General features: G+C 40.3%; 2 protein-coding genes across 3 annotated transcripts in view; one reads left to right on the top strand and one right to left on the bottom strand.

Annotated features, from left to right (window-relative positions):
* LOC131739409 (homeobox protein cut-like 2) overlaps positions 1–17,613 on the bottom strand; it is a 103,946-nt gene extending 86,333 nt beyond the window's left edge. The window contains exon 1 of the mRNA XM_059033222.1: positions 17,311–17,613. Within this exon, the coding sequence (XP_058889205.1) occupies positions 17,311–17,373 (63 nt within the window). The 5' untranslated portion in view covers positions 17,374–17,613. The remainder of the gene's footprint in view (positions 1–17,310) is intronic.
* Positions 17,614–23,490: 5,877 nt separating this feature from the next.
* LOC117426294 (myosin regulatory light chain 2, ventricular/cardiac muscle isoform) lies at positions 23,491–27,543 on the top strand. 2 transcript variants are annotated; one of them, XM_034043735.3, is made up of 7 exons: positions 23,491–23,630; positions 24,824–24,913; positions 25,331–25,406; positions 25,736–25,840; positions 26,396–26,474; positions 26,567–26,615; positions 27,120–27,543. In XM_034043735.3, the coding sequence occupies exons 1-7, from the start codon at positions 23,628–23,630 to the stop codon at positions 27,222–27,224; spliced, it is 507 nt and encodes a 168-aa protein (XP_033899626.1). In that variant the 5' UTR covers positions 23,491–23,627; the 3' UTR covers positions 27,225–27,543. The 2 variants fall into 2 exon arrangements, with proteins under 2 accessions (XP_033899626.1, XP_033899625.1); XM_034043734.3 differs by lacking the exon at positions 23,491–23,630 and having other exon boundaries at positions 24,797–24,913.
* The last annotated feature ends 102 nt before the right edge of the window (positions 27,544–27,645 follow it).

Raw genomic sequence — 27,645 nt, 5'->3', positions numbered from 1 at the left:
ATCTATACACTTATGTTGTAATATTTCAAATACCCTCCCCAGAAAAACATGAAGGCAATATCATTTGGTCGTTGACTGATTTTTTTTTTAATGTATTTGGGAGACAAAAAGCTATTTCACGGCCACGAAGGTCCGGTCAATCCAATCTGCATTTGTTCCCAGCGCCTTCATGCCCGGCTGCTTCTTTCACAAGGAAACAACTGAGAACAAGAAAATGCATATCCTAACCTTTGCCCATTACTCGCTATACCCTCCAGCCCAGCACTGACAAAAATCTACCTTAATGTGCTCAATCTGGGGAGAAATGGCTTGAAGGAGGCCGGCCAAAATATGCTGTCAAACTTAATTGCTATCAGAATTCAAAACCTTTACAGAAGGAAATCAATCACAGTTCTCAGCTTGGCCCTCATTACAACACTGCCACCATGGGAGCCTGGAAAGGCCCACAATGTGAACTGCTTTATTGCATGTTGATGCACACCTTTTGATTGTGCTGGAAAATGAGGCACAGAGGGTTTCCGCAGCTAACTGCTTTAGCGTCTCAACTCCAGTTGAGTGGAATGAATGCAGGCTGCAATACAGTATACTGTACTACTGCTACCACGCTGTACTGTTCAAATATTGGAGAGAGGAGCTCTGCTAGGAATACTTACCGCCTGATGGATATTTACATTTCCATTGAGGTCAACAGCACTGCATTGATTCAGCACAACCAAGGGCTGCACTGTGTTCCTCAAAGAGATCAGAAGCTAACACTCCTCCTCGCTTAACCTGACCCTTCATTAAGGTGGCTGTTAACACCCAATTCAGCGTATGTTTAATCAGATTGTCTGGGAACTGTGACCTGATATTGCAGAACTACTGTGTGTTTTAGGATGGCTCTGATCTGATAATAACAAGACACATATCGCTAAATAATATTACTGATTGAGTAGTATACGTCATAGAAAAGACACTAAATAATGAGAATTATTATATGTTTTAACCATATTGTTCGTTAGGAACTGCCTTTAGTTTACACGACTCTGATAGAGCTAGCTCATTCAAATTTATGTGTTTTTTTATTACATAAAATGCCTTTTACACAGCATTGGGCAACCCACTTTTGTTGGGGGTGAAGAAAAAATCGATTACTAGAGCTTTTAGTTTAGACTAAACTAGTCTGCTGTAATGCATTTTTTAAAAACTCCTTTGTACAGGATTTATTTGATTAAAAAACACCATGTGCATTGTAAAGCGTTTAGCAGAAGAGAAATCAGGGCTTGCTTTCTGGCTCTTTCTTGCAGCACAGTACTGTATGTGTTTGGCTGTGTTTCACCCGAGGCTCTTCCCTATTAAGGTACAGAGGGAGGAAATACGCACTGAGTTGCAATTGAATGTCAAAATCATTCAGCTGAGTAACAGGGCATATGGAGGAGCAGTTGATGGTGAAAGTGTTTCCTGACGATGTCATCTTCAAGTGACCTGCAATTACCTGCTACTGGTAGCATTCAGATGGATTCTGCAGCCAAATTCGGAACAGAAAATTGCTCTAAAACCCACGGCAAGCCTAGCCCATCCTCACCCCCTTAGGATCCACTTCTCCAGTCATCTGTGGGGCACAGGTTGGCACAGACTTTTGGAAGAACACGGATAGGGGTGTAATGATTCATGACATATCGATGAATCGTCATACTTTAATTATATCGCATCGTAATGAAAGTCTGTATCGTTTGTATCGTAACACAAGAGCAAATGCACATCAGAGCTCACTGTAGTTCAAGAGGTTCTTGAATGAAGAATGAGTGTGTTTCAGAGTTGGTAAGAATACATACTCTCACCATCTCATTTCATTTGAGTTTTTTTTTAACAAAGTAGTCCACTGTTTAATGATGATTTGATCTTAGAATGCATAATCACATGTATTGTGATACATATTGTACTGCAACCTGCAAATCGCAATATGTATCATATCATGACATTAGAATATCGTTACACCCCTATGGACGGATAACCGGGTTTTTGAGAAGGCAATGGGTACCCAAAAACACACATACCACTCAATTTACAGTACCCCAATCCCACAGCTCAATTCTCCTATCTGCTGTTTGCAGAAGTGCTGTTAAAATGCAATCCAATACCAGCTGCTGAGAAAAACTAGGAAAGTAACAGAACTCAAGGGTTTGTATAATAAATATGAATATGAGGAGAAACTACAGATTAGACAGATGGCTAAACTATAGGAGAATGTAGTAAACATAAGCCAACAAATGGTATATTAACCTGAACCCTGCTATGGTAGGGAAGCACAGCATTACTGACAGGTGAGAGATACTTCTTCCAAGCTTATTACAATCCTAGATAAAACAACCTTTTTTTAATAGGTCTTTTTTGAAAACCTTTTTATTTTCCCCTGTAAAATGTTCCCCTGTGTATGTGTGTGTGTGTGTCGGAGTTTTGAAAGACAGTGAAATGCTGCAGCAGTCTTTGCAATACTCCGGTGTGTAAATGTAACTCAGGTACAGTAACTGCACAAACGATCAGTGATTTATATTGTGGTTTCAGTGCTGTGAGGGGTATTCTCCTCTCTGTTTTCAAGAAGCCACGTTTAGCTAAACCTGCTGGTCTGCATAAGCAAAGCGGGTCCCCAGAGGGCTGAACAATCAGACAACTTCAAGATCACTGAGCATTAAACCAATCCCAGCAGGGCACACTAATTAAACAGCCGAGCCCAGCGCAGCCAGCCTATCCCCACAGAGCAATTAAATCCATCCCCTTTAAAACACCATGGAAGCTGTCTGGGGAGAAAAAAAGAATGGGGAGGAAGAATTCACGAAATGTATCAGAAGAAAAAAAAAAACAGCTAACAAGGGAAAAGAAACATGAAACGATTCAACGCTTTGTTCTTCTGTGTTTTTTTTTTAATTACTGGATTTAGAAACTTTTAAATGGGTAGTGGAGGAGGTGACAAAAATATTTATTATAATAAATGAACAATTTCATATTTAATTAAGAACAGGGAGTTCAGGAGTTATCTAGAGACTGTATAAGTGATGGGAGCTTCGGGGTTGAATTACACGCTTGCAGAGCTGCTAACACAGTTACTACACGCAATCATTACCCAAGTGACAACAGAAGGGTGACATCAACTGTGTTTTCAAAGCCACCGAGCGGAAACTGAACCGAAGGAAGGATAGTTAGTCTCTGGATCACTGCTCCCCCTCCCCTCCACACCCGCCCACCCATCCACCCCAGTACAAACCTGAATCCCTGTGGTTTAACATTGCTAGCTACAATCAGCTGCAAATCATGCTAATTAGCTGTTTGTACTTGACAGATTGCAACTAGAGAAAACTTTTTTTTTCACTCAAGCTCAATAAAATCAAAATAAAACAACCTTTTTAAAAAGATCTGGTGCTGTATTGTTGTGGCGCAGTCTAATCTATACTTCAAGAAATAAAAAAAACAACCCAGAGGGCTATGCAGTACTGTACACTTTCCTTTTCTTTCATTTAATCATCCGGGGTAGGCCGCTGAGATTTTTAGTTTAAGGTGGGTGGCATCTGAGCTGGAAGCAGTAACAAGCTGCAGATTTGAATTTTACAAGACAGAATGAATTATTTTTATATTAAAAAGAAAGAAATGAGCACAGCCACAACCCAGTCCTATAACAGCACTAGAATAATATTCAAAAAGGGCTGAGACCAGCTGTATCATTATATGCAGAGTCAACTTTAACCCAGGCCCACACCCTCGGATTTCAACAAGCCAACACGTTGCAGCTGCCGCTTGCAAGCAGTTGCAAGCTGGACTAGAGCAGGATTCTATATCCGAGTAATGAAGACATTTGTACCTGTCCCATTCCTGAATGGCTGTTTGCAAAACAGAACTGTTTTGGGAGCACAAGAGAAGTGCTATTGAGACCTAAGTAAAGGATCTAGCCCCATGCTCTTTCTTGAGAAATCTAAAGAGCAAGTAGCTTCATTGACACCTGATCTGATTGAGATCAGTCAAGTAAATGTGACATTATCAAGCATCCCATAGGAATGGCCAGTAGGTACCTACTAGCCTCCCAACAGGTACAGCAGGTCTGGATCAAGCGCTTTAATGGACGTTGGGTGTAGTAGCCGCTAGAGGGCGCTAAAAGTGGTAATAGTAATAGTAACACAGTTAGGTTTAGGGGTGGAGATTTTTTTTGGTAAAATATGCCTTAGAGGTTAAGACGTGTAAACTGTGTCATGTTAACTTGTTACAGCTACGTTTTATTTTGCCTCCCCTCGAATTGAATTCAGCAGTTTTACAGGTTTATTTTCCGAGTATCTGGGTAAAAAAGCAGAATTATCTGCCCTTTCTGCTCTCATGGCAGCTGAGGGAAGATGATTGGCTGAAATTATAAGCAGCACCCATCTGTTTTGGTACAAGTGACCTGGTGCGTTACTGCGTAAAGCAAGACATCTGTGGGGCTGATATGAACCGCTGTGTTTTTACTGAGTGAAATAGAAAATACACACACGATCTCAGAGATGAAACCTGATTATTTTAAATGTGTTACGTGAAACATAAAATATTGTGTTTGTGCTTTTACACTCTACCCCAACACCCTGCAAGATATCAGACTAGGCTGTCTCATAACGGGCTCTGGCCTTCAGGTGGTTAGTATTTTACAATGCCCTATACTCATTTGTATATTTTAATAATAAACATCGTAGTGAGAGTTTATAGTTATGGCTAAAGCTATTTACAGAATTAAAATTGAATTCAAACGTTGGAAGCTATGCAGCTTTGTGTTCGACAGTAATGACTGTACTGAATAAGAAGGCTGTGGGATGGGAAAGGTAGGAGTTAACAGAGGGTAGCCTTCCTTTGCTGGACAGTGGGGGAGGTGAATAAACCGCAGTGAATATAAGAGGCTGCAGAAAGAGAGCTGGCTTCAATAAAAGCTTTATCCTTTGAAAAGGAATAGCTTGTGCACAATAAGCGTGATTCAGTCGGAGAGATTGAGGCACTCTGTGGCTCTGCAGGCACACAGCTCAATAGAACAGCGCTGGATCCAGAAGCTTGTCATTCCTCTGCACACAGAGCTTTGTGTTGATACAGACCAAGCTTTATTTCCTCTGTGTGTGTCTCCTCACTGGAAACAGCCACGGCAGATCCCCCTCCATCACATTCATTTCTCCCTGAAGTTCTGTTTAAAGCCGGGTCTTTACTTTTTTTTTGAGAGATCGGTGCAGCCGAGGGACAAGCAGGCAGACAAACAAATTAATATGAAAATGCCTGAGCTTTAGCAGTGAAGCATTTGTAAAGCTGCGGCTCAATCAATACTTAAGGGTCCTGTTACAGGCTTTTGGGAAATCATTAAATGTTAAAGCGAAACAGTCCAATAAAGGATCAGGGACGGCATCAGCAACAAAGTCTGCTGGGGATTTCACACAACGGTGCCATGTCATCAAATGATTGTCTTTTAGAATCTGAATATGCCCCCTAAGTGAGGGTCTGTATTAAACCTATGTTCTACAGTTCACCTCTTACTAATAAAGAGGCTATTCTGATGCTTTCCTCATCTTTTATTGATTTTTTTTAGGTTTTTAATTAGGTTTTCTATTCACAGGTAGGAAATCAATTGATCGTTCGTAAGGATTTATCAAAATTCCAATACATCTGTGGTGGGGAAGCACATTTGTGTTGCACTGGGCACTGAAGCCCGTAGGTGAACCTGAACACAAACAGATATACTAAGGAGCACAATTCAATATCTCATAAAGTAATTGGCGCTAACAAAATAATGGCATAAATCTTAGCTGTTTTCTACTTCTGTTAGCTAAATAGGTCTCAGATGTGCAGTTGTGAAAGAAACACGTGTTATAACACACATATACAGTATCGTGATATCTGGTGCTATTAGGTTAAAGGCAGCTCTCACTTTTTATGCCTTAATCACAGATTAGCTGGGTCACTGCACCTCTGCCGTGTCTACTGGATCAAAGAACGTGACTGGCTGAAAGAATGACAGTCAATATGGGAAGCAGCTGATTGGTTATTGACAGGAAAGAAGCCAATGAAGGGGTGGGGACAATTTCACATTCCATGTGAAATTACCCAGGAAGCAGAAGACAGCATGGCTTGCAAACAGCTATTACTTTAGCCTAGAGCAGCACCAGATATCATGCTGTAAAATGAAAATACTTGTTTGCTAAAACATGTGTTTCTTTCAAAACTGCACATTTGAGATCTACATAATGAATGGATGTGGACAATTTCTGAAGCTGTTTTGTTAGCTGTGCTGCAGCTCTCAGAAGCCTCCCCGATGTCACCCCCTTAGCAGTAACAGTATAATCACTATGGTAACATTCTTGTGGTGCCAGTGTTGTCGTAAACAAGGCTGCTGAGCAGGAGACTGGGGTTTTCAGCATTTGTTGTGTAGTAATGCAAAAATGACAGAGGAAATTTGATTTCCTAGCAGGCAAATCTACTAAGAGATACAAGCACTCTTCTTGAATACTATTGTGTATTTAATAAAGTATTAGGAAGCTTCCATCTCAAGCATTACTTTAGCTTTAAGGTGTACTCACAGCTTTCCCATAAAAGAAATATGATCCCACAAACCTGACTAACTGTGTTTCAAGTAAGCCAGAATTTAGACACATTAGACAAAGATTAACCAGGAAATATATACAGTATATATACAAATATATACATTTATCCTGTTCTTACTACTGGCTCAGTAAATATCATAAAGTCTATGCTTAAGGCCATGCAAATACAAATTGTTAAGAAAGTCATTTGACAAGCCTTCCTGCTGCAACATTTGCCGTTCTAAGCTCATAAATGTAGCTTCTAAACTCACAACTCAATTAACTTTACCTTTCATTTTTTTATTATCCCAGCTGTAGGGAAAAGCTACACAATGCCAGGGCACTCACAGTCTGGAATTGAGGAATTATCAAGATACCAAGACGAGAGAGACAGAGAGTACAAGACATTTTAAACATTTCCTTTAGACCACAGAATGAATAATTATTAAATAAATGTTTATTTTGCAGGGTGTGAAATTCACAGCGGCCAGAGGCTAAAAGCGGCAGCTCTCTTCCCTTCGCTCAGGAAACAATGGCCTTCACTCGTCTCCATGGCTGGGGGATAGCAATGTGTCTTGGAAACAGTACTGAAGAAGCAGCCAGTCACGCTAACATGCCCTCTAACCAGTTGTTGTAACATGTGCTGCTCTTACAGGTTTTAGAGAGGAGTTGTGGTGAAGACGGACTCGCTGGTTGAGGTACAGATTTTTTAAGTACATCACTGTAGAGCAAATCAAACTGCTCCGTCTAGATCACATGACCTGCAGTTCAACTAGACCAGGGCTATAGACAAGTAAACACATCGCTGTAAGCTTGTTCTTTTTCAAGGGTTCTGTGGAAGCTGTCATGATTATGTCATTCCAAGAGGTTCCAAAGTCCCGAGTTGGAAGATAAACTCACCTTCCCTTTGTTTCTGAGCAGAATTTGTTACAGTATATATTTGGGTAGCATTTATAATATACATGAGGATTAATAAAGTGTTTATTAGCAGACCTTATTAAAGCACTAATAATGACATGTATACTGTGCTTGAATAATCTCAGCTCCCTATGCTGATTTGTCCTTAATAACCTCATTTCTAAATGGCTTTATAGATATTTCTAACTTGCTCTTTGATATTTATGTAGCATCTACTAATCATTAATAAATGGTTAATAAAGTGTTTATTAGCGGACCTGATAAAGCATTAATAATGGCACTAATAAGGTACTTTATAAATGTTTATAACATGTTTATTCATAGTTTATATACTATGTATTCATCATCTATGAAGGGTTAATAAAGGGTTTATTACTGGACCTTATTATAAAGTGATATATACTGTACATATAATGTGATAATGAGTTATAAAGAACAAAAGATCCACTTATAAAAGGTGATCCATAAAAATCAATAAGCAGTATATTCATCATCATTAGCTGTTATCTGGACAAAAGCTTCTACTACCTTTAAGTCACCTTCAGTTCAAGCTCTTGTCAGGTTTATAAAACAATAGCAATACAACAAGGTAATACAAAGAGAAACTATTAAAATCCTTTGACAAACATTTTGACCAGAAGTCAATGTGAAGATTTTCACTGTGACATGCCAATGATTTTACAATGGTATGATGTGTGGTCCAGTGGTTAAAGAAAAGGGCTTGTAACCAGGAGGTCCCCGGTTCAAATCCTACCTCAGTCACTGACTCATTGTGTGACCCTGAGCAAGTCACTTAACCTCCTTGTGCTCCGTCTTTAGGGTGAGACGTAGTTGTAAGTGACTCTGCAGCTGATGCATAGTTCACACAACCTAGTCTCTGTAAGTCGCCTTGGATAAAGGCGTCTGCTAAATAAACAAATAATAATAAATAATAATATACACACAAAGGATCGTCAGCAATGATGCCAACTGCTCATCATACCCAGGTAGCTGCCCTTGTGCTATCATTGCCCCTTGCTACAGAACCTTTGTATTGCCATTTTGCTGCCACTGTAATTCCATTGAACAGGATTTGGTTACCATAGTTTTACCATATCTCTCTGCTCTTTTTTATGTATGCCTGTGCTATGCTTTTACCATGGTAATATAGTAGTCTCCGTCTAAGAGAACACCCCTCGGGAAACAAGCAAAGTGTTCTTATAGCCCAAGTGTTCCCTAAGATGGAGTTAGACACCAGACACAATATGAATCAATAAATAAATAAATACATACATATGTATTACTTGGCATAACACACATGCATCAATGTATGAAATTAACTGAATAAGTAAAAACAAATTAACAGACAAACTAACGTTAATAAAACTAAAGCAAAACAACACTGTTAAAAAGCTTAATCGCTATGAACTATGAAATTAGCTGCTGGGTGTGTTTCTGGCTATCACAATGGCACAGGCAAAAATAATGTGAGTTACTTAGGGTTAACACGTAAACTAACTGTCAAACTAAATTAACACAGCACCGCTACACACGTTGCAAAATGCAGCAGCAATATACAAGACATGCACATTATTTAACAGAATGGTGAAGCAACTCACCAGAACGGGAAACACCAAATTGCTCGGCGACTTGTGTCTGATTCAGGTTTTTTTTTTTTCAAGAGCTCGAACAATTTCCAACTTTGCGCATTTTGCCGTTTGTTTACATGCCATTTTGTAGCGATGAGGAGCACTCGTGGAAAACAGAATACAAAACAAGACAATGATATGATGGCGGTTCTGGAAAGATTTAATAAACCAATCAGTGTCCCTCAAGACACACTCGCGATGACAAGTCGCTTTTTTACAAAACAGTACTGTATCCATGGTGAACGAATCGTTATCAGTGCCAAGAAGGTGTTCTTTTAAGCGAAGTTCCTGTTCTTTCAGCCACCGTATTTACAGTGGGAAAAATCTGTTTCACCACAAGGGTGTTCCCTTAGACAAGGTGTTCTCTTAGGAGGCGTTCCTATACGCGGAGACTACTGTACCACAATATACAGCTATGGCCAAAAGTTTTGCATCACCTAGAATTTTAGGATTGAGACATAATTTAAAAAAAAAAAAAAATCTATATGAACATAATTTTGATATTTTACTTAACATTATATTATCAAAGATATTACAAAATGATATTGCAAAAGTCTAGCCATACCAGTAGTCCAGTATTTCATGTTAGATTTGGAATGGTGTTTCCCATTAACGCAAGGCCTCATCCACGGCACTACTGAAATGTAAGGGCACTTGCTTTTCATGCTGAGAGTCTTGTTCCAATTGTGCACAGGGATGATCTGTTTGGCAGGCCCTGTTCGTCACCATGAAGACACAATTACACCCCAGGGTGCGCTTGCTGAGGGTAATGAGCTGAACAATAATAATTCGCACCCCTTGCCTAAAACCGCACACAAAAACAATAACAAGCACCAGGAGATTTCTATCCCGCCACAACCTCCGATCGCATTATTCTTGGGCTTGAAAAGGACAATGGGGCGTGACTGATTTGTGGTCTATTGTTCCTCTTCGTAGATTATCATCTGTCTGGCCGCTCCAGGAACGCTTTAGTGAAGGGGGCTCAGCTGCTTCCTATGCAGTGTCCCAAAGGGATTCTGCTGCGATTGCCAGAACCCATGGGATACTTCTCATTCCGAGCGGAGCGGTTAGGGGTTCTGAGAACCATCCGATTTGTTTTTCCATTTGGAACGCATGTCTAGATTGACGTTTATACAGCAGCACAGTTTTGCTGCAGAATCATTTATGATTCCATCATTGGACGTGTCTATTGTGGCTTCTTCACACTACTTTGCATTTTGTGGCAGAGCATTGAGGGTTAAAATCAATTCAGTTTCTTTTGTATTTTCTGCTACGATGCCAACAATGAATATATTCATCGACTTTGTTTCAAGACGTTGACGTTACTGTATATTTTATAATACTTGAGTCCCATTGCTGATCAGTAAGGTTTAACCGCATGCATGGAAAATGTCAGCAGCCTAAAGATGAACAAAAGAATCTCACCCAGGTTCTCTCAAACAGAGCTATTCTGGGATCCTATAGCATTTTAAAATACGCTTCAGCAAATACACACAGTGAATGCATGCGGCTTGCTCACTGAGTTACTGACAAGCCGATCAGCAAGAAAAAGGAAAGTCTACTGGCAATTTAGTATCGGGTAAGCTTGGCTAGCTCATGGTAACTTGGGGTTGGGGTCAATTCCATTTCAAATACCTTCGTGAAATCCAATTCCAATTCCAATTTCAATCCCCATTCCTTTTTTTAAGCAATTCCCATTCTAATTCTAAGTCCTTCAAAGGAATTCCTTTGAAGAGTATGGAATTGGAATTGGAATTGATTAAAAAGGAATTGGAAATGGAATTGGAATTGAACAAAAAGGAATCGACCCCAGCCCTGATTAGGGCTCACAATTGAAGACCGTGGAACATTCAGACAGATTGCCTAGATAAAAAAAATTAATAAAAGAAACAAAATAAAACATGTAGAAATGTTTGAATTGAGGGTTTATCTGCAATAAAACCCTAATTAGAGGGATGTATCTTGGTAGTTTCCCTTCTCTGTACAGTACTGATGCAGGACACTACCAGGCAGCAAGCGGTTTTGTGATTTTTGCAATCATTTTGAGTGTTTTTTTTATGTTTTGACTGTGAGTTCAGGAGCTGCTCTTCAGCTCTAGTTGCACAGACATGTGTAACACAGGCTAGATCAGCAATAGTGTCTTTATCTTAGTAAGCATCAGCACCATCTAGAACACTGCTCTGCATTGCCAGTAAAACAAAAGGACACTTGAGCGAACGTGGCAGCACTCGATGGAGCCGGCTCTTACATCTATGAAGACACTTGATCTAACCTAAATTACATGGCAAACAACTGTAACTAAAGAGCAGCTCTTAAAAGCATGTGAAGAGAGCCACAGTGAATGATTGAAAACCACATAAAAACCAGCGCTCCGATCCGCTCCTGCAGGACTGTGTTCCAGTGATTTGCTTGCTGTCCTGTTCTCCTCTCCTCTCCTCCACAGGAGCAATGGCACTGAGTCATTGACCCTGGTCATCCTTGGCTTTTCCAACCAGGCAGGATTTACCTTCCCAGCAGACAAGGGCATTTGTCCAGCCCCAGGGAGCGGTCATTCCAGCTGGAAACTCTCACTCAGCCCTGGCAGCCACTGCATGAACTCTCCTTCCAAAGGCGTCCACGGGAGCACCATCTGGCCAATGTAAATGATTACCCTGGTCATGTCAGCAGGTCAGCGGGATCCAAGGTCACAGCGCCTTTAACTTCTTTGTTTGTGTGTTGGTCGTCGCAAACCCCCCCCCCCCCCCCCTCCCCCCGCAAGAACATTAAGAAATCTCTTGCTGCTTGCATGAATAGATGAAAATAAATAGAGAGTTTACGACTTTCCCTTAAAGACTTCAAATTACATTCTCATAGATTTTTGTCCTCTTATCTTTTTACCATTCTAAGTGGCTCCTATTGCAATTATTCAAATCCTGTGTTATTATTCAAATCCCATTCCATTTTTGATATACTTTGCGTTCTGGTTCTTTGACTTTACTTGATTAGTGCATCAGGCTTCCTTTAGTACAGTATCTTTATCACTGTGCAGTATCTATACTCAACACCTGTTCACAAGAGAGTGTTGACACTTAGAACTATACTGACACTAGCCTGTTTTATATACAGTATGGAGAAATACCAAAATATCTTTAAAGTCCTAGGAATTCTAGTATCTTTTATTCCTATGATTTTTCTGCTTGAATAATGAATATGCGGTCATTTTGTATTAGTTCCACAGAAAATCGAGAATTCTAATTTGATATACAGTACAAAACTTGCAGGCTAGATTCTGAGGGCATTCAAAGGAGACCAATGCATTATATTGTACAGAGGAATGTGTATCTGCTTTCTTTAACACTGTGGGTCATTTAATGTGTGTGTGTGTGTGTGTGTGTGTGTGTGTGTGTGTGTGTGTGTGTGTGTGTGTGTGTGTGTGTTTTATTTATTTATTTATTTATTTATTTATTTATTTATTACTGTAATATGGTACAACACTACAAATCCCTATACCTATATTTAATCAAAAATCTGAACTAACCTTATAGCAGAACAAAACAGAGAGCGCTGTAAATGCTGTGCCCATTCCCAACAGAATTCAGACACTGCTTTAACTGCAGCTGTCATCAGCATTATGAAAGAGAGCTTCGGATTATAGGTCAATGCAGACTACCGGGGTTTCGGATTAGCACAGTTTCTTAATTACTTTGTTCCCTTTCTCAAAATGTGCCTTTGAGAGCGACAGTGGGAATCTCTTTACCGTAGCAAAGCAGCGTGTAACGCAACTGTCCCTTTTAATAACCAATCACAGCAGACGAGCATTAACTCTGCACACAGATATGACACATCTGGACGAGAGCGTCCCTCGGAGAGCATCTTCAGTTAATCTGTAGATCTGTAGGGATCCCAAGGTCACGCGCAGCTCACACGACTTCCTCTGCCCTTCAGCTGTGTTTATTAAAGCGCTCAGGAGGAAGGGGGGCTGTTTATCTAGTCCAGGGGCACATTGCTGTTCTCAGCTAGATATCCTGAGAGATTCTGCGTTTGTTAGCATGTAATGTGTGTCCTCCCCGGCTGGGTCTCGGGGTTTAGTTCCGGAAGGGACAGGAGGTATCTGACACACACACACGAATGTGAAGCTGAAAAGGGAACACAGTAACTACTCTCCTTGTTATAGGTGCTGGAAAAGTCCCATTGCCAGTCGTAGTAGCCTGATACTGTATCAAATGAAAGATCAATGTTCTTTCAGATCGGCGTTATTGTTTTTAAATCTTCATGTACTTCAGATCAATATTGCATTGAAGGTCGGGCGCAGTGGCTCTGTTCAGTACATTCAGCCTGACATTCCGATTACACTTTTAGACTTTCCTAAACCACCCATATCATTTATAAAAATATAATTTACTACATAGTGCTGTATTTAATGAGTTAGTGATTGAATTTTTTAAATGTTACTCCTGCTACAAATATTAGTGTGTATATTTGACGTAAAGCAGGTTTAAGGGGGTGGAGCTTTTGTCCCTTAAACTACATGTGTGGAGGCGTGCAATCAAACTGGACTGTCAACCAGGCCTGCTCTGTGATGACTGCAAAGGCGACAGCGCTATGCTGTAAACAGAGACCATCAAGGGATTGTATTACTGTACAAAGCAGGACAACATTGTGGGGCGCTGCAACTTTAAACTGCAATCCACAGTTGAAATCTTACTATGTATTTTCTTATTTAGCTTGTTCAAGCTGTGTCATTTCTCCTGCTGTGGTTAGGTAAGGCTCCCCGGCAGTCAGTGGAATAACAAATGACGTGTTTGTGCCTCAGTGTTTTACTGAGGGTGGGCAGGATTTCTCCAGGCTTCAACAAGGTCACCTTCCCCACTCTGACCAGGGGTGGCGCCAGCGGGGCTCAGTGCTGGCAGGCAGCCGTGGCAGTGCTCTGCTTGCTCTTTTAACTGTCACACACACACGCACTCACGCACACACGCACTCGCATGCACACACATGCACGCACGCACGCACGCACACACACACACTGTGCGCTCATCTGAGTCAGGAACCAAGGTAAGAATAAAGCAGTGGTGAGCACCCTGTCTTGGGTTTCACAGCTACCTCTGCCCCTCAGTACAAACCCATGTGTTGCCGTCCTGGCTTCTTTATGGGCAGGAATAATGTTTGAATCCAGTTCAGAGCAGATTTAACAGGGATTGCATAATCTGCTGGCACCTGCTGCAACAATACTGGCCACCTATAATACTGAAACACAGGTGCCAGGCCACTGCACTGTATTGTAATAACGCAGCCATATTGTAGTAACCCTGTTGAGCTGTATCGCCCATGTAAAATAACCTTTGTTTGGTACAGAGTCGAGAAAGGCTTGTTACCTTGAGTGGTTGTTGCTACCAGGTTTCACTTTATACTGTCAAACAATATCGAAGTCATAAAGTCACCTGAAATCCTGAGTACTTATAACAACTTGCCAGTCAGCATAATTTATTCCAACCCTCCCTCTTTATCAGCTGCACTGACATGGTCCCATTTTCTGCTTAGCATTACAAGAGAGTGGCTCTGTTTATTCAGGAAATGCATCACATTCACTAAATTAAGATGGAAGCTATCCTTCAGACCGTCCAGGTTACACTGAGTGATACACAGTGTGAAGCACCTACACTATGAAATACAGGCTGGGCACACGCATGAAGACACATGGTACCCTGTACTTTGCGCTGGAGAGACACAAGCTTCCTCCTCCCCTGGAAACCTGCTTGTCACCAAGTCACTCTGTGAGCAGAATCGACATATTCCTTGCAGCAGTAGGGGGTTATAAATGAAAACAAAATATAATCAGGAATTTTAGATTGTCAGCAGTGTAAATAACAGAACTTGGACTCAATGCGCACCCTTGAAACAATACAAATATATACTCATATATATATATATATACAGTATATGTTTGTCTATTTGTGTATCTATATCTATCTATCTATCTATCTATATGTGCGTGCGTGCGTGCGTGCGTGCGTGTGTATCAGATCATTCTAACTGTGTGGGACATCTTTATTAATGAGTTATCCAGTAGGTACACGATTAACAGACCTTGAATAGTATCACTATGGTTTAAAATAAAACTGAAACTTTTGCGTGTTTTCTTTAAAGTTTGTTGAAATCTAAAGAACGCACACAAGGGGTACGTTTTCAAAAGCGTCTTCAACCCAGATTTTATATTAAAAGGATCTTGAAGCTGTAATAAAAGAAAAGCCACGATGTGTGTGCGTGTGTGTTTGCTGTTACATTGCACAGAGCTGAAACACTGACACAAAGAAACAAGTCCGCGGTGTTACATTGCATCACCTTGCTTCCATTCTTCTGAGGTTTTCTCAAACTGCTACTTTGCAGCAGTACGGGGTATGAAAGAACGTTTCGAATTAATCCAAAAGTATTCTTAAAATAAAATCTGGCTCCTTGTTAAGATTTTTTTTTTCTTAGAAAGAAGCCATCAACTAATCTGAGATTATTAGCAGGAAATCTTAAGACGTTATAAGACGTTAAAATGATTTTACGCATATACGCATATGGGTTTTGTAGACCAACGCAGGCAATTTAAAATTTAAAATAGAAAAAAGTACAGTATATGACAGGTTGTAAATAGTACAGTTTGCGAGCCCATCTGATAAGTGATAGCTGTTCCATCCCTTATGAATCTGCAGCCTGTGTGGATGTGAATGAACCCGAGCGATGGCGCTCCACAATACAATGGCTCTACACACACAGTACACATTCCTGAGACTACACGAGTGACACGCTATAATATCCGCAGGCTGAAATAACAATCGGGCCACACAAGGGCTCCAGCCAGCCCTGATCAGATGCGATTCTCCCTCTCCTGCCTTTTCCACCCCCGCGGGAGCTGCCAGCCATGCTCTTGTCATTCCTCATGCTACAGAACATCAATCATACAGCGCGAGACTGTGCCCTCTCACTGGCCAGGTCTGATTTACAAACATTAGCAGGGAATACAATTACACAGTGCCCTGCCTCAGTACGCTTACCTTGCACACAACGCGGCCGAAATAGAGATTTATTTTCTCTTATTTTCTTTTCAAGATGTGTTTCCAGTCTTTACAATAAATAAACAATGCAGGTAGTGTATGAATTATGACACGGGCAGTAATTCCCTCACACTACAAAAAAAAAAAAAAAATGTATGCAATATCCCCTAAAATATATCTTCTAAATATCTTCTAAAGGCTTGTATTAGGCAGATATTTTCATATATATATATATATACATTCATATTTTACCATACATCCAGATTTACAACTAACGTGTTCTAATGTACACACTATAACGCATCCAAACTTAAACTACATTCACGATATTATTTATTTTGCACGCATTGTATCTCTGGACAGGGGTTTCGTTATTTATTTCTCTCAGTAAAACACAAACACCCACAGACACTCACACGCACAAGTGTCTAGCAAATCAAAACTCTATTTAAAAACAGGCAACATGAATATAACACACTGTGTAAAATGCCTCTTCATTTTACATTTTACGTTGTCGCTGGATATAAGTTCAACAGAAACGTAGAACTTTTCATAACTTCAGCTCGCAAAGTTTATTTTTGTATGCAAGTATTTATCACACACTAATAATAATAATAATAATAATGATAATAATAATAATAATAATAATAATAATAATAATAATAATAATAATAATAAATAACGTAATTACACCTGAGCGAAAACATACCACACTCATAACAAACCTAACACAGACTTCAGATAGAAAGCTAAGCTAACCGGCAAGTGGGCTCAACACACAAGGCTTATAAATAATTAAGTCACGCACCGTTATCACCTTTTAAAACCAATTTTAGGTGAAAAAAAAGTAAAGTCCAAAAGCAAGGAAGAGGCATGCAATACAAAAGTTTCGATTTTTCGCAAAGAACTGCACAGTTGTGAAAATAAACATTGCATAATAATTTAAATAAACAGAAATGGCAGGGCTCCCGTCCCGGTAGTGAGTACAGAGCTCTAGCGCTACTCCACGGTCTCTCTGCCGCTGATCAATGATTAACTGAACAAAGGCAGAACACGATCAATTTCTAATACCTATCAATGCAACAGCGCTGCTTTTATTCCTCAAAACTCGCTCCAAAAGCCCATTTCGCCTCATATTCCGGTACAGCACGCTCTATATTTTCATATTCTCCAGAAAGGTAGAGGGTTGCCACTAACCTGAAGCCGCCGTAGATCAAATTTCTTCCAATATTGAAACATCGATCCCACATCGGCGGCCATCTTGGGGGATATTGAAGAGATTTTTTTCTCACCGGCTAGACTAAATATATGGGCTGGATTCCCTCCGTTAAGCAGCCTATATTATTATTTTCCCACGAAAACAAAAAAGTCTCCAAAAGTAAATGAAGCTATAGCAGGACTTAAAGAAAATAGCGAAGCATTGCGAGCGGAAGGGCACGTTTGGAAAAAAAATTAAAATCGGTAACCCTGCATTTGTGATGTCCTGGAGAATTTTGAACTGTGCAATTGCACTTGACTTTGGTTTTACAAAGTTATCAATACTGACGTAACGTGTTGATCAATACCGTCTGGAAATGGGAAAAACAGAACAATTTAATTAAGAAATGTTTACTTCGAACGTGGTGGAGTTCAGTTTAATTCTGCAACTGTATTCTGTAGGACAGTACCCATCAACATAGTAATGGTACGTCAGGTGTTAAATAAATATATATGTTCTCTGAATAATAATAATAATAATAATAATAATAATAATAATAATAATAATAATAATAATAATAATAATAAATAAATATTTTAAAAACTGCACTACCTTTATTTAACTATTTAATTTTATTAACAGAAAAGTATTGTGTGCGAGAATTTGATTGTGTGTTATTCGTACATCGTCACATAACATTATTGTTTACGTATATCGATTTAATTTCACATTTAAAATAAATACATTGGAATAAACACAATATCACACACTCACACACAGATACAGGGATTGGACACAAAAATCACAACACACCTGCAATATGTAGCACATACTTTACAGACTATTGGTGCTATGACTGCTTCATTTGTTGTTGCGAATGGCATCCCTGAAATGAATTATTATGAAATATAAAAACGCTGAGATAAAATCTCCCTGTTGGAAGACAGTTTCAGCGACGGCCATGGGCAGAACAGTAAATCTCACAGACTGGTAGAGGGCTGATAGTAAGCGCTCAGTTGACAGGTATTAGTCTCTTCAAATCACTGCCATTATTTCAAATGTAACATCCCCCCATGAAATAAAGGTGAAACAAATGTGATCAAAATAAGCCCCAATAGGGTTTGTTTTATTTAGCGACACAGTTATTTTGAGATGCATTGGAACTCAATGGGAGTTAATACCGCTGCCAACAGACGAGCACCCCCTTATGTTAACACTATGCTGAGACTGTGCTTGACTCTAAACCAGTCAGGTGGAGCGCCGCCTGCTGAGTCACCACTAGAATTACAGCACATACTCCATGGAGATCTGCCATCTGAGAACCAGGCCGATCAGGTGAATGCGGAATATAACGGGTTAAAATAAGTTATCTCTTCCCTAGTGTTTTATGGCAGATGGTTCTGGGGGGGTTGTTTTTTTTTCACAGCAGTCCACACCTGCAGCCGCGTGCAGCCTGGCCCCCCTTGATGAGCCAGGCTGAGTCGCGCAGACTCGCGTCCACATTGCCTGACAATGCTGTTTATGTTGTTTTGTGATTCTCAAGCGGTTTAGAAAAGCCTGTCATCCGGGCAAGAGACAAAATGACACCGTTTGAGGCTGGCCTTTCTGTTCTATAACAAAAACCGAAACAGCAACAAACAAAATAAAACCCAAATCACTGCTGTGAGGCCGCGGTGTCAGATGCATACACACAGACCAAAAAAAAAACAGTATCTTGTGCAACCGGTTTTAATTGTCTGAGGGGGACTTTGTGAGCTCATTATTGATTGTTTTGGTTGCTGCATAATCATCTTCATATATTTCCCCGTCCTGCGCTCCGGTACAAACCTCAGCAGTGGCAGCAGGCTGTTTCACACACTGGCTCTATTCTGCCACGGCATGGTCGTTTCCGCTGCCCTTACACTGGGTGCATTGTCTCCTTGGCACTGAATTTCCAGTGGTGTCAGTGTTTGGTGTACACGGCTTTAGCTTTTCGCTGTTGTAGTTGTGTTACTATTTTTGTGCTGGAGCAAAAGATTTGAGAAAAGTATAACAAGGCAACTTTTGGCGCCCTCTAGTGGCAATAGTGTTTGTTGCTGACAGTCCTGAAGTAATTGACTTCAATGTACAGGGAGACTGTAACTGACCGACATAAAGACAAACAACTTCCCTGGTGTATTGCTTGCGTCTCAGTGATACTGTCTTTACGCTAGAAAAACTAATTCCATTTTGGTATGAAATAAAAAAAATAAAAAAACAAGGCTAAACGTGAGAACACCATAACAAGATTGGGCTGTATGTTAAATTTGAAACCGGTACAACCAATTCTTATGCTATATAGTGGAGTATATTATAGTACAAAAAAGGTGCATAATCTACAGCATTAGCCATAAGGGTTCGTTACCAGTCAGACTCCACAATGCAGATACAGTGAGTCACAGACATGATTGGATTTATTCGTATTCTGTTACAGTCAACTACAGAATAACAAGCGCATTCCATTTTTAGCTCAAACTATGACAAACGACGAGGCTCTCAGAGAACAAGTCTAGACGGAAGTATTCTTTAAACTTCTGAATTATTTAGTGTTGTTGGCGTTACTGGCATAAGCGGGGTGTACAAATAATAGGGAAAGAACAGTCTTTCGAACCTGAAATGGCCAGCCTTTCTCTCGCTATGGTTTATTGTTGTTTCCTATTTGAAAACTCAGGCAATTCATTTTTACGCAGAAAAATGCATTTGTGCAAAGTAAAAACCCCTGGGGGGGGGGGGGGGGGGGGGGGGGGTAAGACTATGAAAGGCACTTATTAAAAGTTCTAGTTTATTACTGTTTATTGGTAGCTCCAGGGAGCACGTATAAGGCAGAGAGCTGGAAAGAAAGCAATAATATTTCTTATTTAGAAATGCTTCACTGGGAATATGAAATTTCAATGAGAGCCTTTGCATAAAAGTAAGCTTTGCATGTATATTGTGTTTTTCAAGTCCATAGTATATTATACATTTCAAAAACTGTTTTAATTGTTTAATCCCACGTGTAGGGAAGAGATTGCAATTTTATAACAAAGCGTTTATTTGATGAGAAAACAGTCCCTGGTGACCAGTTTATTTACATTCCCATGCACATTTGGCACTATCATTCCAGCTTTTTTATTAACCAAACAGTGCCGGATTAAAACAGCATTCTTTAACTCTATATTAATCCAGCTGTGATTTCCTTAAGGCGATTTTAACATTATTACATAGAATACAAATACAACTGAATGAGGTTCACAGAAAATCAGCTTCATACATGTAGGGTGGTGGTATTAAGATGTGTTTAATCATTAAAACTGTTTAATTGAACTGAGTCCCCCTTGTAAAAGAGCAATGTGGAGGACAATAGAGTTCTTAGAGAGACATAAAGAAAATGAACTCAGGAAGAAATGTTTAACTGCACACCATTTCACGATTTCAACACAGGTTACCTGTTTAAAAAGTTACAAAACTTTTGTTTTTGCATTTTGACTTTCTGAATGTCCTGCCCTTCAACTACCTAAATCAAGACAGACATGCCGTGGAGCTCAATACTGTTCGATTGATATGGGTGTTTTTGTAATGAAGTTTTTACTGTTTTCTAATACAGTCATACACTATATCTGCAATTAAATGGTGTGTGTGGTTCAGGCACCACCCTGAGGCCATTACTGGAAGTTCAGCAGCCGATGTAGAAAGATTAGGAGCCTGTTCTTTTTTGTGAAAGGTGCAGTTTTATTAAGTCTTTGTTAAGGTGATTTCACTAAGAGTTCTGGAGCTGCTGTTCATTTCTAGTTGCTTACCACAGACATACAGTATGTCATTTAGAATAGGTTAGATCTATAGAGAGATAGAGAGACATTATCCTTTTTCTCCAGACATGGTTCCATCGGCGTGTTACCAGCACACTCAGCAGGGCTGCTGCCTCAATGATCCCCTTTGTGAGCGCTGGCACAGGGCAGGGTTCTCATCCCAATGTAGCCGCTCCTTCCTTTCACTGAATGTTCTCTTTCCTTACCCAGCTTACCCATCTCTTCTGTATCTATTAATGACAACCCTGAAAGCTGGAGCACCCCACAAGTACGTTCAGGTTTACAGTGATGCAAAATAGATGACATTATAAAACGTCAAAATGGAAAATACTGTTAGTGCTGTTTTGTGTTTGCCATTCAGCGCATTTTAAAGTGACGTAGTTGAGCCTTTTTGGTGGATCTTGTTGCTAGTCCAGTTTGTTTACATTCCCAGAAAGGTAACTTTTGGAAAATAGACTTCTTCTTCTCTCTGTACCTACTAATATATCACTGTGCAGCAGTAGGCTGTCATTAATGACATCTGCAATCTCTCTTACAGCACAAGAATCAAAACAGCAAAACTTCCCCAAAACATTCCAGTCTATTGTATTCAATGTTAACCTATAGTATAGTATGCTGCATTGCCATTGTAAATCATTTGCTGAGGGTTCTGACTCCATGGCTCTTACAGTTTCTTCTGTATACCTAAATGTGATAGAAAGTAAATCATAGCCTTTATATAGCAGTGAGATCCCCTGTTTGATATGCATGCTAAGCTATGACAATACTTTTTTCTCACACAGACACAAAGGCATGCTAAGCAACAGCTCCTATTTGTATCTTAAACGCAGTATAAACTCAACTGCTAAGACAGCTGAAACTACAAAGAAGAGATAAAGGACAGGGCTAACCAGTGAGCCCATATGCAACCCTCCCAAGCGTACTGCTCTGCTGTATCGTCATGAGCCATTGTGTGCCTGTCACTTTATAATATGTGGGACTGAAGCCCTAACTCTTTAGCTTGCCCTTATAAAAGTTGACCATAGTAAAACCAAGTGTAATAAAGCACAGTGAAAGCATGGTATAGTGAGGTATGGTAAAGCATATTAATAAACATGGCAAACCAGGGTAAGTTATGGTAACTGCATAGTATAACCATGGGAAAAGCATGGGGGGAATCTGCAGAAATACCGTGGCAAACTTTTATAAGTGCGTTGCTAATCAGTTTGAGTGAAGATGAGCAAAATAACCTCTGGTACACTTTGATAGAGGGCTGTAGTCGGTTCAAATGCTAGTATTTGTATAAACTATTGATGTTTCAAATGGAATGTCAAAACTGAAGACATTTAATGCCTGAGCCTGCAATTATCCTGCCAAAGCATGTAATGAACATCATCTTTACCTGCAAGATCTGCTGTACATCAGGGACTCAGAGCCATGATGGACCAGGTCTACAGCCATACAACCATATGGGCCTGTTTATGAACAGGCACTGCAAGACTGGAGCTGGGGGCCCCAACAAGATGTCCTCAGCACGGCTTGTAGCTGCTTCCCCCTCCTAACAGCACGTTCCCCACACCACCACCCCACTTCAGAGCATTAAATCCAGGGAGGATCCTGAACAATCTTATTCAGGGCAGGTCAACTGCTGGCATTAGACACTGCCACACTTGCCCAGGCTTTGACCTTATAAGCCCCAGTGAGCTCAATGCAGGAGTCTCTTGTAGTTTATATACAAAAAGGAGAAGGGTGAATAAGTTTGGTCTCTTTCTTTCATGCAGTGCTAGTAAAACATGACAAACTAGATATGGGAGACTTTGAAAGTGACCTGAATTTGTTTAATGGGTTTGAGGCATTAGTGTTTTGATTAAAAGTAATGTTTATATTTTCCATTATGGTCAAATAGTAGTATTATGGGCAATTTGCACACAGTGGAAAATCGGGGCCAATGTCTTTCTGAGCGAAAGATGATGAGATAAACGATACGATAAAACTCCATACATAGGACTAAACGGCACAGTAAACGGCGAAATGCCGGTTTGCCACCGTTTATTTAAGTATTCCTCATAACGTGTTCATTGCACTCTCTCCATGCTCCACGAAAGACCATTGTGATTCTTACTCGTTTGTATCTTTAGACTGAAGGCAGCCAGCTGAAGTTTCACATTCTTGGACTGCTTTTCTAAGTCAACAAGTGTGGATGTCACTCATCCTTCTGCAACGCGTGGCGCACGATCTAACTAAAGCCGGGGACGACGAAGACACAAGGTTTCTTTGACCTTCACAACCTCATTGTAGCAGAATGACACGGGTGTTATTCTAGACCACTGTTATTCTAAATCAGTTACAATGCAAAGGGGGTGGGGGTGACACTGGCATACTTCACCTGCTACTGCCAAAAGAAGGCAAAAGTGTATTTATAAACCCGGGTAGAGGGTGCTATAGGATATATAACGCGTTCCTGTCCGTCCATTGTTGAGCAGCATTTGGAGTTCCTCTTCTTGCTTCGACAGTCAACTCAGCAAGCTTTAGCGATGGTGAGTGCGTCAAGAGTCGTGTCCTCTATAGCGCATCCGTGGGTGATGGTCGGTAGTCTTATCTCAGTTGGAAAGGTGTTAAAAGAACCACCCAGCAATATAATACTGCCTGCGTTTGCTGGTGCGATTCCATGATGTGGACGGTTCATTTAAAATAATCGTATTGGAGCTGACTGATCGTTATACGTTGAAGATGTATGTTTAATTATTAGTTACAAAACAGAATTGAAAGGCGTGAAGATTTTGCAGTTAAACGAACAATTTTGCACCGCCTGCAAGTTCTAGTTTCGACTGGTGTTAGTTTAATGTTAACAATGCTCCAGCGATGGCCAAACGTTTTGCATCACCTAGAATTTTAGGATTGAGACATCATTTAATATATGTATATGGAAAACTGCAAAGCGGTATGTAATTCAGTATGTTATCGTAATATTATTCATCAGGTTTCATTCACTTTATGAAGCAACATTTGTTAATTGTATAGGGTGACGCAAACCCTTTGTCCAGAGCTGTATATTCAGAACGAGTCTATGAGAACCCTTTCATGGGTACGTACATTATTTCTGTCATGAATACATTATTTCTGTCACTGGGAGTACTGGTTTGGTGGAGCATACAGCATAGCAATCACTAGGCGATTCGGATGTTGCGCTTCCAAAGTTGGAATAGAGTTGTCTATTTTTTAAACTCCGTGAATGATTATGGGCTGAATTGCTGACTGAAAGCATTCAATAAAAGCACGACACACTAATAAATATGTTGACGTTGATTTATGAGAAGCTGTAAAGGCATGCTTAAAAAAACAGAAACGGGTATTGATTTTCCCGTGCCAGCGCTGGGGTCCCCAAAGTGCGTCTACTCCAAGAGTAAATCAGATTTTTTGAAAAAATAAGTAACTTGCTAAACTTAACATAAATGAAAAGTGTTTAAGCAATAAATAATATGACTGCTGTAAGAAAGTACTAATTCTGAACGTGTGCCCAAAAACGCATGGTACCCAAAGGGGAGCTGGAGAAAGGAAATCTCATGTATTCTGTAGTGACCACAACCGGGATCCCTGAAGTGTAATTGATTGAGGTCTGCTACTGCGTGCAGTAATAGAAGGGTATACTCAAACTGTTATAGCTCATGCTGTGTGTGAATAGAAGCATGGGATGGAAATAAATGAGGCTATTAAATCAATGTCTCCACAGTCACCCAAGAAGGCAAAGAAGAGGGCAGAGGGAGCAAACTCCAATGTCTTCTCTATGTTTGAACAGGCACAGATCCAGGAGTTCAAGGAGGTTCGTTTTATAACCCTGATACCAATGTGACACTGTTGTCATGCTGTGATCTTCTTCCTATTATTATTATTATTATTATTATTATTATTATTATTATTATTATTATTATTATTATTATAAGCTTTTAGACAGTTCCTTGCAAAACCTGAAGTGTGTGTGTGTGTGGTATGTGATACAGAAGCCTGCCAACTGAGCACTGACCGTACCTGTCAGATCTGCTCTCTAATCCATTGTGCAACGGAGAAATTCAGGTTTTATTATTGAAGATTGTATTTGCATTATAAACGACTCCTTTGTGTGAGTCTTTTTTTAAGTGGGTGCCTGTGTGCGTCTTTACACACCCCACGCCTTTCTGCTAAATGCAAAGCAGTTTCGAAGTATTAAAGTGTTAATCCTAGCTGTGCAACCCTCTCCCAGGCTTTCACCATCATGGATCAGAATAGAGACGGCTTCATCGACAAGTCAGACCTCAGGGACACGTTCGCAGCTCTGGGTAGGGCTCGCTTACTCGCTCATGTTCCTTTCTTACTCTGAACGCACTTGTAGTTGTATGGAATAATGTAATAAGGCAACGCTGTGTAGCTAGTTACTATGTAGCTATACGTCACTATATGCATAATGACACCTGGAAAATATAGCTGAGATATTTCTATAATTTGAATAGGATTCTCTAGAGCAGAACGAACCCAAGCAACACTTTTCTAACAATGGGAGAGTACAGTCATTTCCATCACATTTGATTTTTTACCATCTAATCTGCTGAACACGTGGGTGTATAATAATAATAATAATAATAGCCTGTGTTTGCTGTGCACCATTCAGGGCGTGTGAATGTAAAGCAGGAGGAGATTGATGAGATGTTGAAGGAGGCTCCCGGACCAGTCAACTTCACCGTCTTCTTAACCATGTTTGGAGAAAAACTCAAAGGTACGAAACAGCAGCATTGTACAGTTCAAGACACCAGCTCCCCGAGTTTATAGGGCCAGGTTTCAGGAGCGCTGTATCCCGGACCCCTACAAAAGTTTCCTTTAGTAAACTGAGTTGGGAAACAGATTGCTATGGTTACCGAATTTTACCAGACGTGATTTGTGACTTGCCTTGCTTACGTGTTGTACCATGCTTGCACCATGCCAAATTACTAATTAGTCTTAAACACGACTTTTTAAAGCTGTCCCAACCAAAAAAACATGCTCAACTATACAGCAAAATAGGTTTAGAATTATACCCATCCATGAGTTCATTTATATTATACTTTAACCGAGTTCAGTTTGTTTACATCCCCTAGGAGGTCGTTTTATCTGTCGGGACACATTCTTATTTTCCCTCTTAAAAACAGCTTTCTGCCGTGAGACGAAGAGCTGTAAACAACGCTAGTGCTATAAATAAATAAATAAATAAATAAATAAATAAATAAATAAAACCCTTTGCTCTGTAACGTATATTACGTGTTCTTTAGCAGTTTGTTTGTTCAAATTCTTCCAGGTGCGGATCCAGAGGAGACCATTCTGAACGCGTTCAAAGTCTTTGACCCCGAGGCTACAGGCATTCTGAAGAAAGACTAGTAAGTATGGCGGGGCTCTCGTGTGGTGACTCGCTGTAGTCACAGGCTTCAATCGCGCTGGAATCTAATGTAACAATGTTATCTCTTCACAGCGTTACGGATATGCTGACGACACAGGCTGATAGGTTCTCACCTGAGGAGGTAGGTCTGCAGCATTCTATTTTTTATAGGAAGAACCCCTTGCAGAACCATTAGCAGACCACGGCATTACCAGCAAAGGGCAACACAGGGGATTTCGAACAAATATGTACAGTGAGTGGTCCAGATGTGATACTGGGATGGAAATAAGACTCCCATTGCACAGCAGTTTGATCCATTCCTAAGCTTAATAAAACACATGTTAGCTACACATTGTGGCTAATCAAACTCGTAGTAAAACCTAGAATGGGTGAAACAAAAAATAAGCAGTGTGTATTGGTTTATAGAATTGGGATACCATGTTAGGACCAAATATGAAAAGGAAGTCTTTTCTGAACAGGAGTTACAGCTTTCATAGCTTCTGCTTTTGATCCCTTGAACAGTATGGACTGTAGTCCTGTCACTTCAGCCACTGACAGTACTTGCAAGACCAGATAACACAGGATGGCTGGAGCTCACCTGCTGTACACAAACCCTTTCTAAGTGGGTATTCTCTTCCTCTATCAGATGGAGCAGATGTTCCTTGCCTTCCCCCCAGACGTGGCTGGAAACCTTGACTACAAGAACCTGGTTTACATCATCACCCACGGAGAGGACAAGGACCAGGAGTAGAGCCGTCTCCCCGTTCTGTGCCCTCCCCCCAGGCCCTGCTCTCTGCTCTCTCAGCTGTGTCTGTTCTGTGAGCTCTGTCTGTTTAGATCCTCCTGCTTCAGTTAGTCCCCCCAGCCTGCAGTGTGTACAATCCCCTTTGTTGTCGTTGTTTACTGTAATGCCACTCCCTTTAACGAGATGTACTGTTGTGATGACTGGGTCCTGATTCCGTGCTGTTTAACTCCCACAAGAGGAGCGAATGCTTACTTTGCTGTATCTGGCACTTCACAAATAAATGTGTAAAATAAATTAATAAACTTGGCATTTTTAGTACAGGTCACCTCACTGTGTATTGCTTCTTTCGGTTCAGGAAATATTGAGTTTAAAATGCAAGTGCTGCTTTGTGGTGAGATTTCTGTCCTGTTAAACCTACAAGTAATAA

The sequence above is a fragment of the Acipenser ruthenus genome, chromosome 11 (assembly GCF_902713425.1).
Source record: "Acipenser ruthenus chromosome 11, fAciRut3.2 maternal haplotype, whole genome shotgun sequence".
Lineage (NCBI taxonomy): Eukaryota > Metazoa > Chordata > Actinopteri > Acipenseriformes > Acipenseridae > Acipenser > Acipenser ruthenus.
The sequence above is the reverse complement of the archived record's forward strand: the minus strand, read 5'-3'. Positions and strand labels throughout refer to the sequence as shown.

What these genes read in the sequence shown, in the direction of transcription:
- LOC117426294 (XM_034043734.3), top strand. Translation starts at nt 24,812, where the DNA reads ATGTCTCCACAGTCACCCAAGAAGGCAAAGAAGAGGGCAGAGGGAGCA. An exon ending in AGATCCAGGAGTTCAAGGAG is followed by an intron (nt 24,914 to 25,330) that starts GTTCGTTTTATA and finishes ACCCTCTCCCAG; the next exon opens with GCTTTCACCATCATGGATCA. An exon ending in ATAGGTTCTCACCTGAGGAG is followed by an intron (nt 26,616 to 27,119) that starts GTAGGTCTGCAG and finishes TTCCTCTATCAG; the next exon opens with ATGGAGCAGATGTTCCTTGC.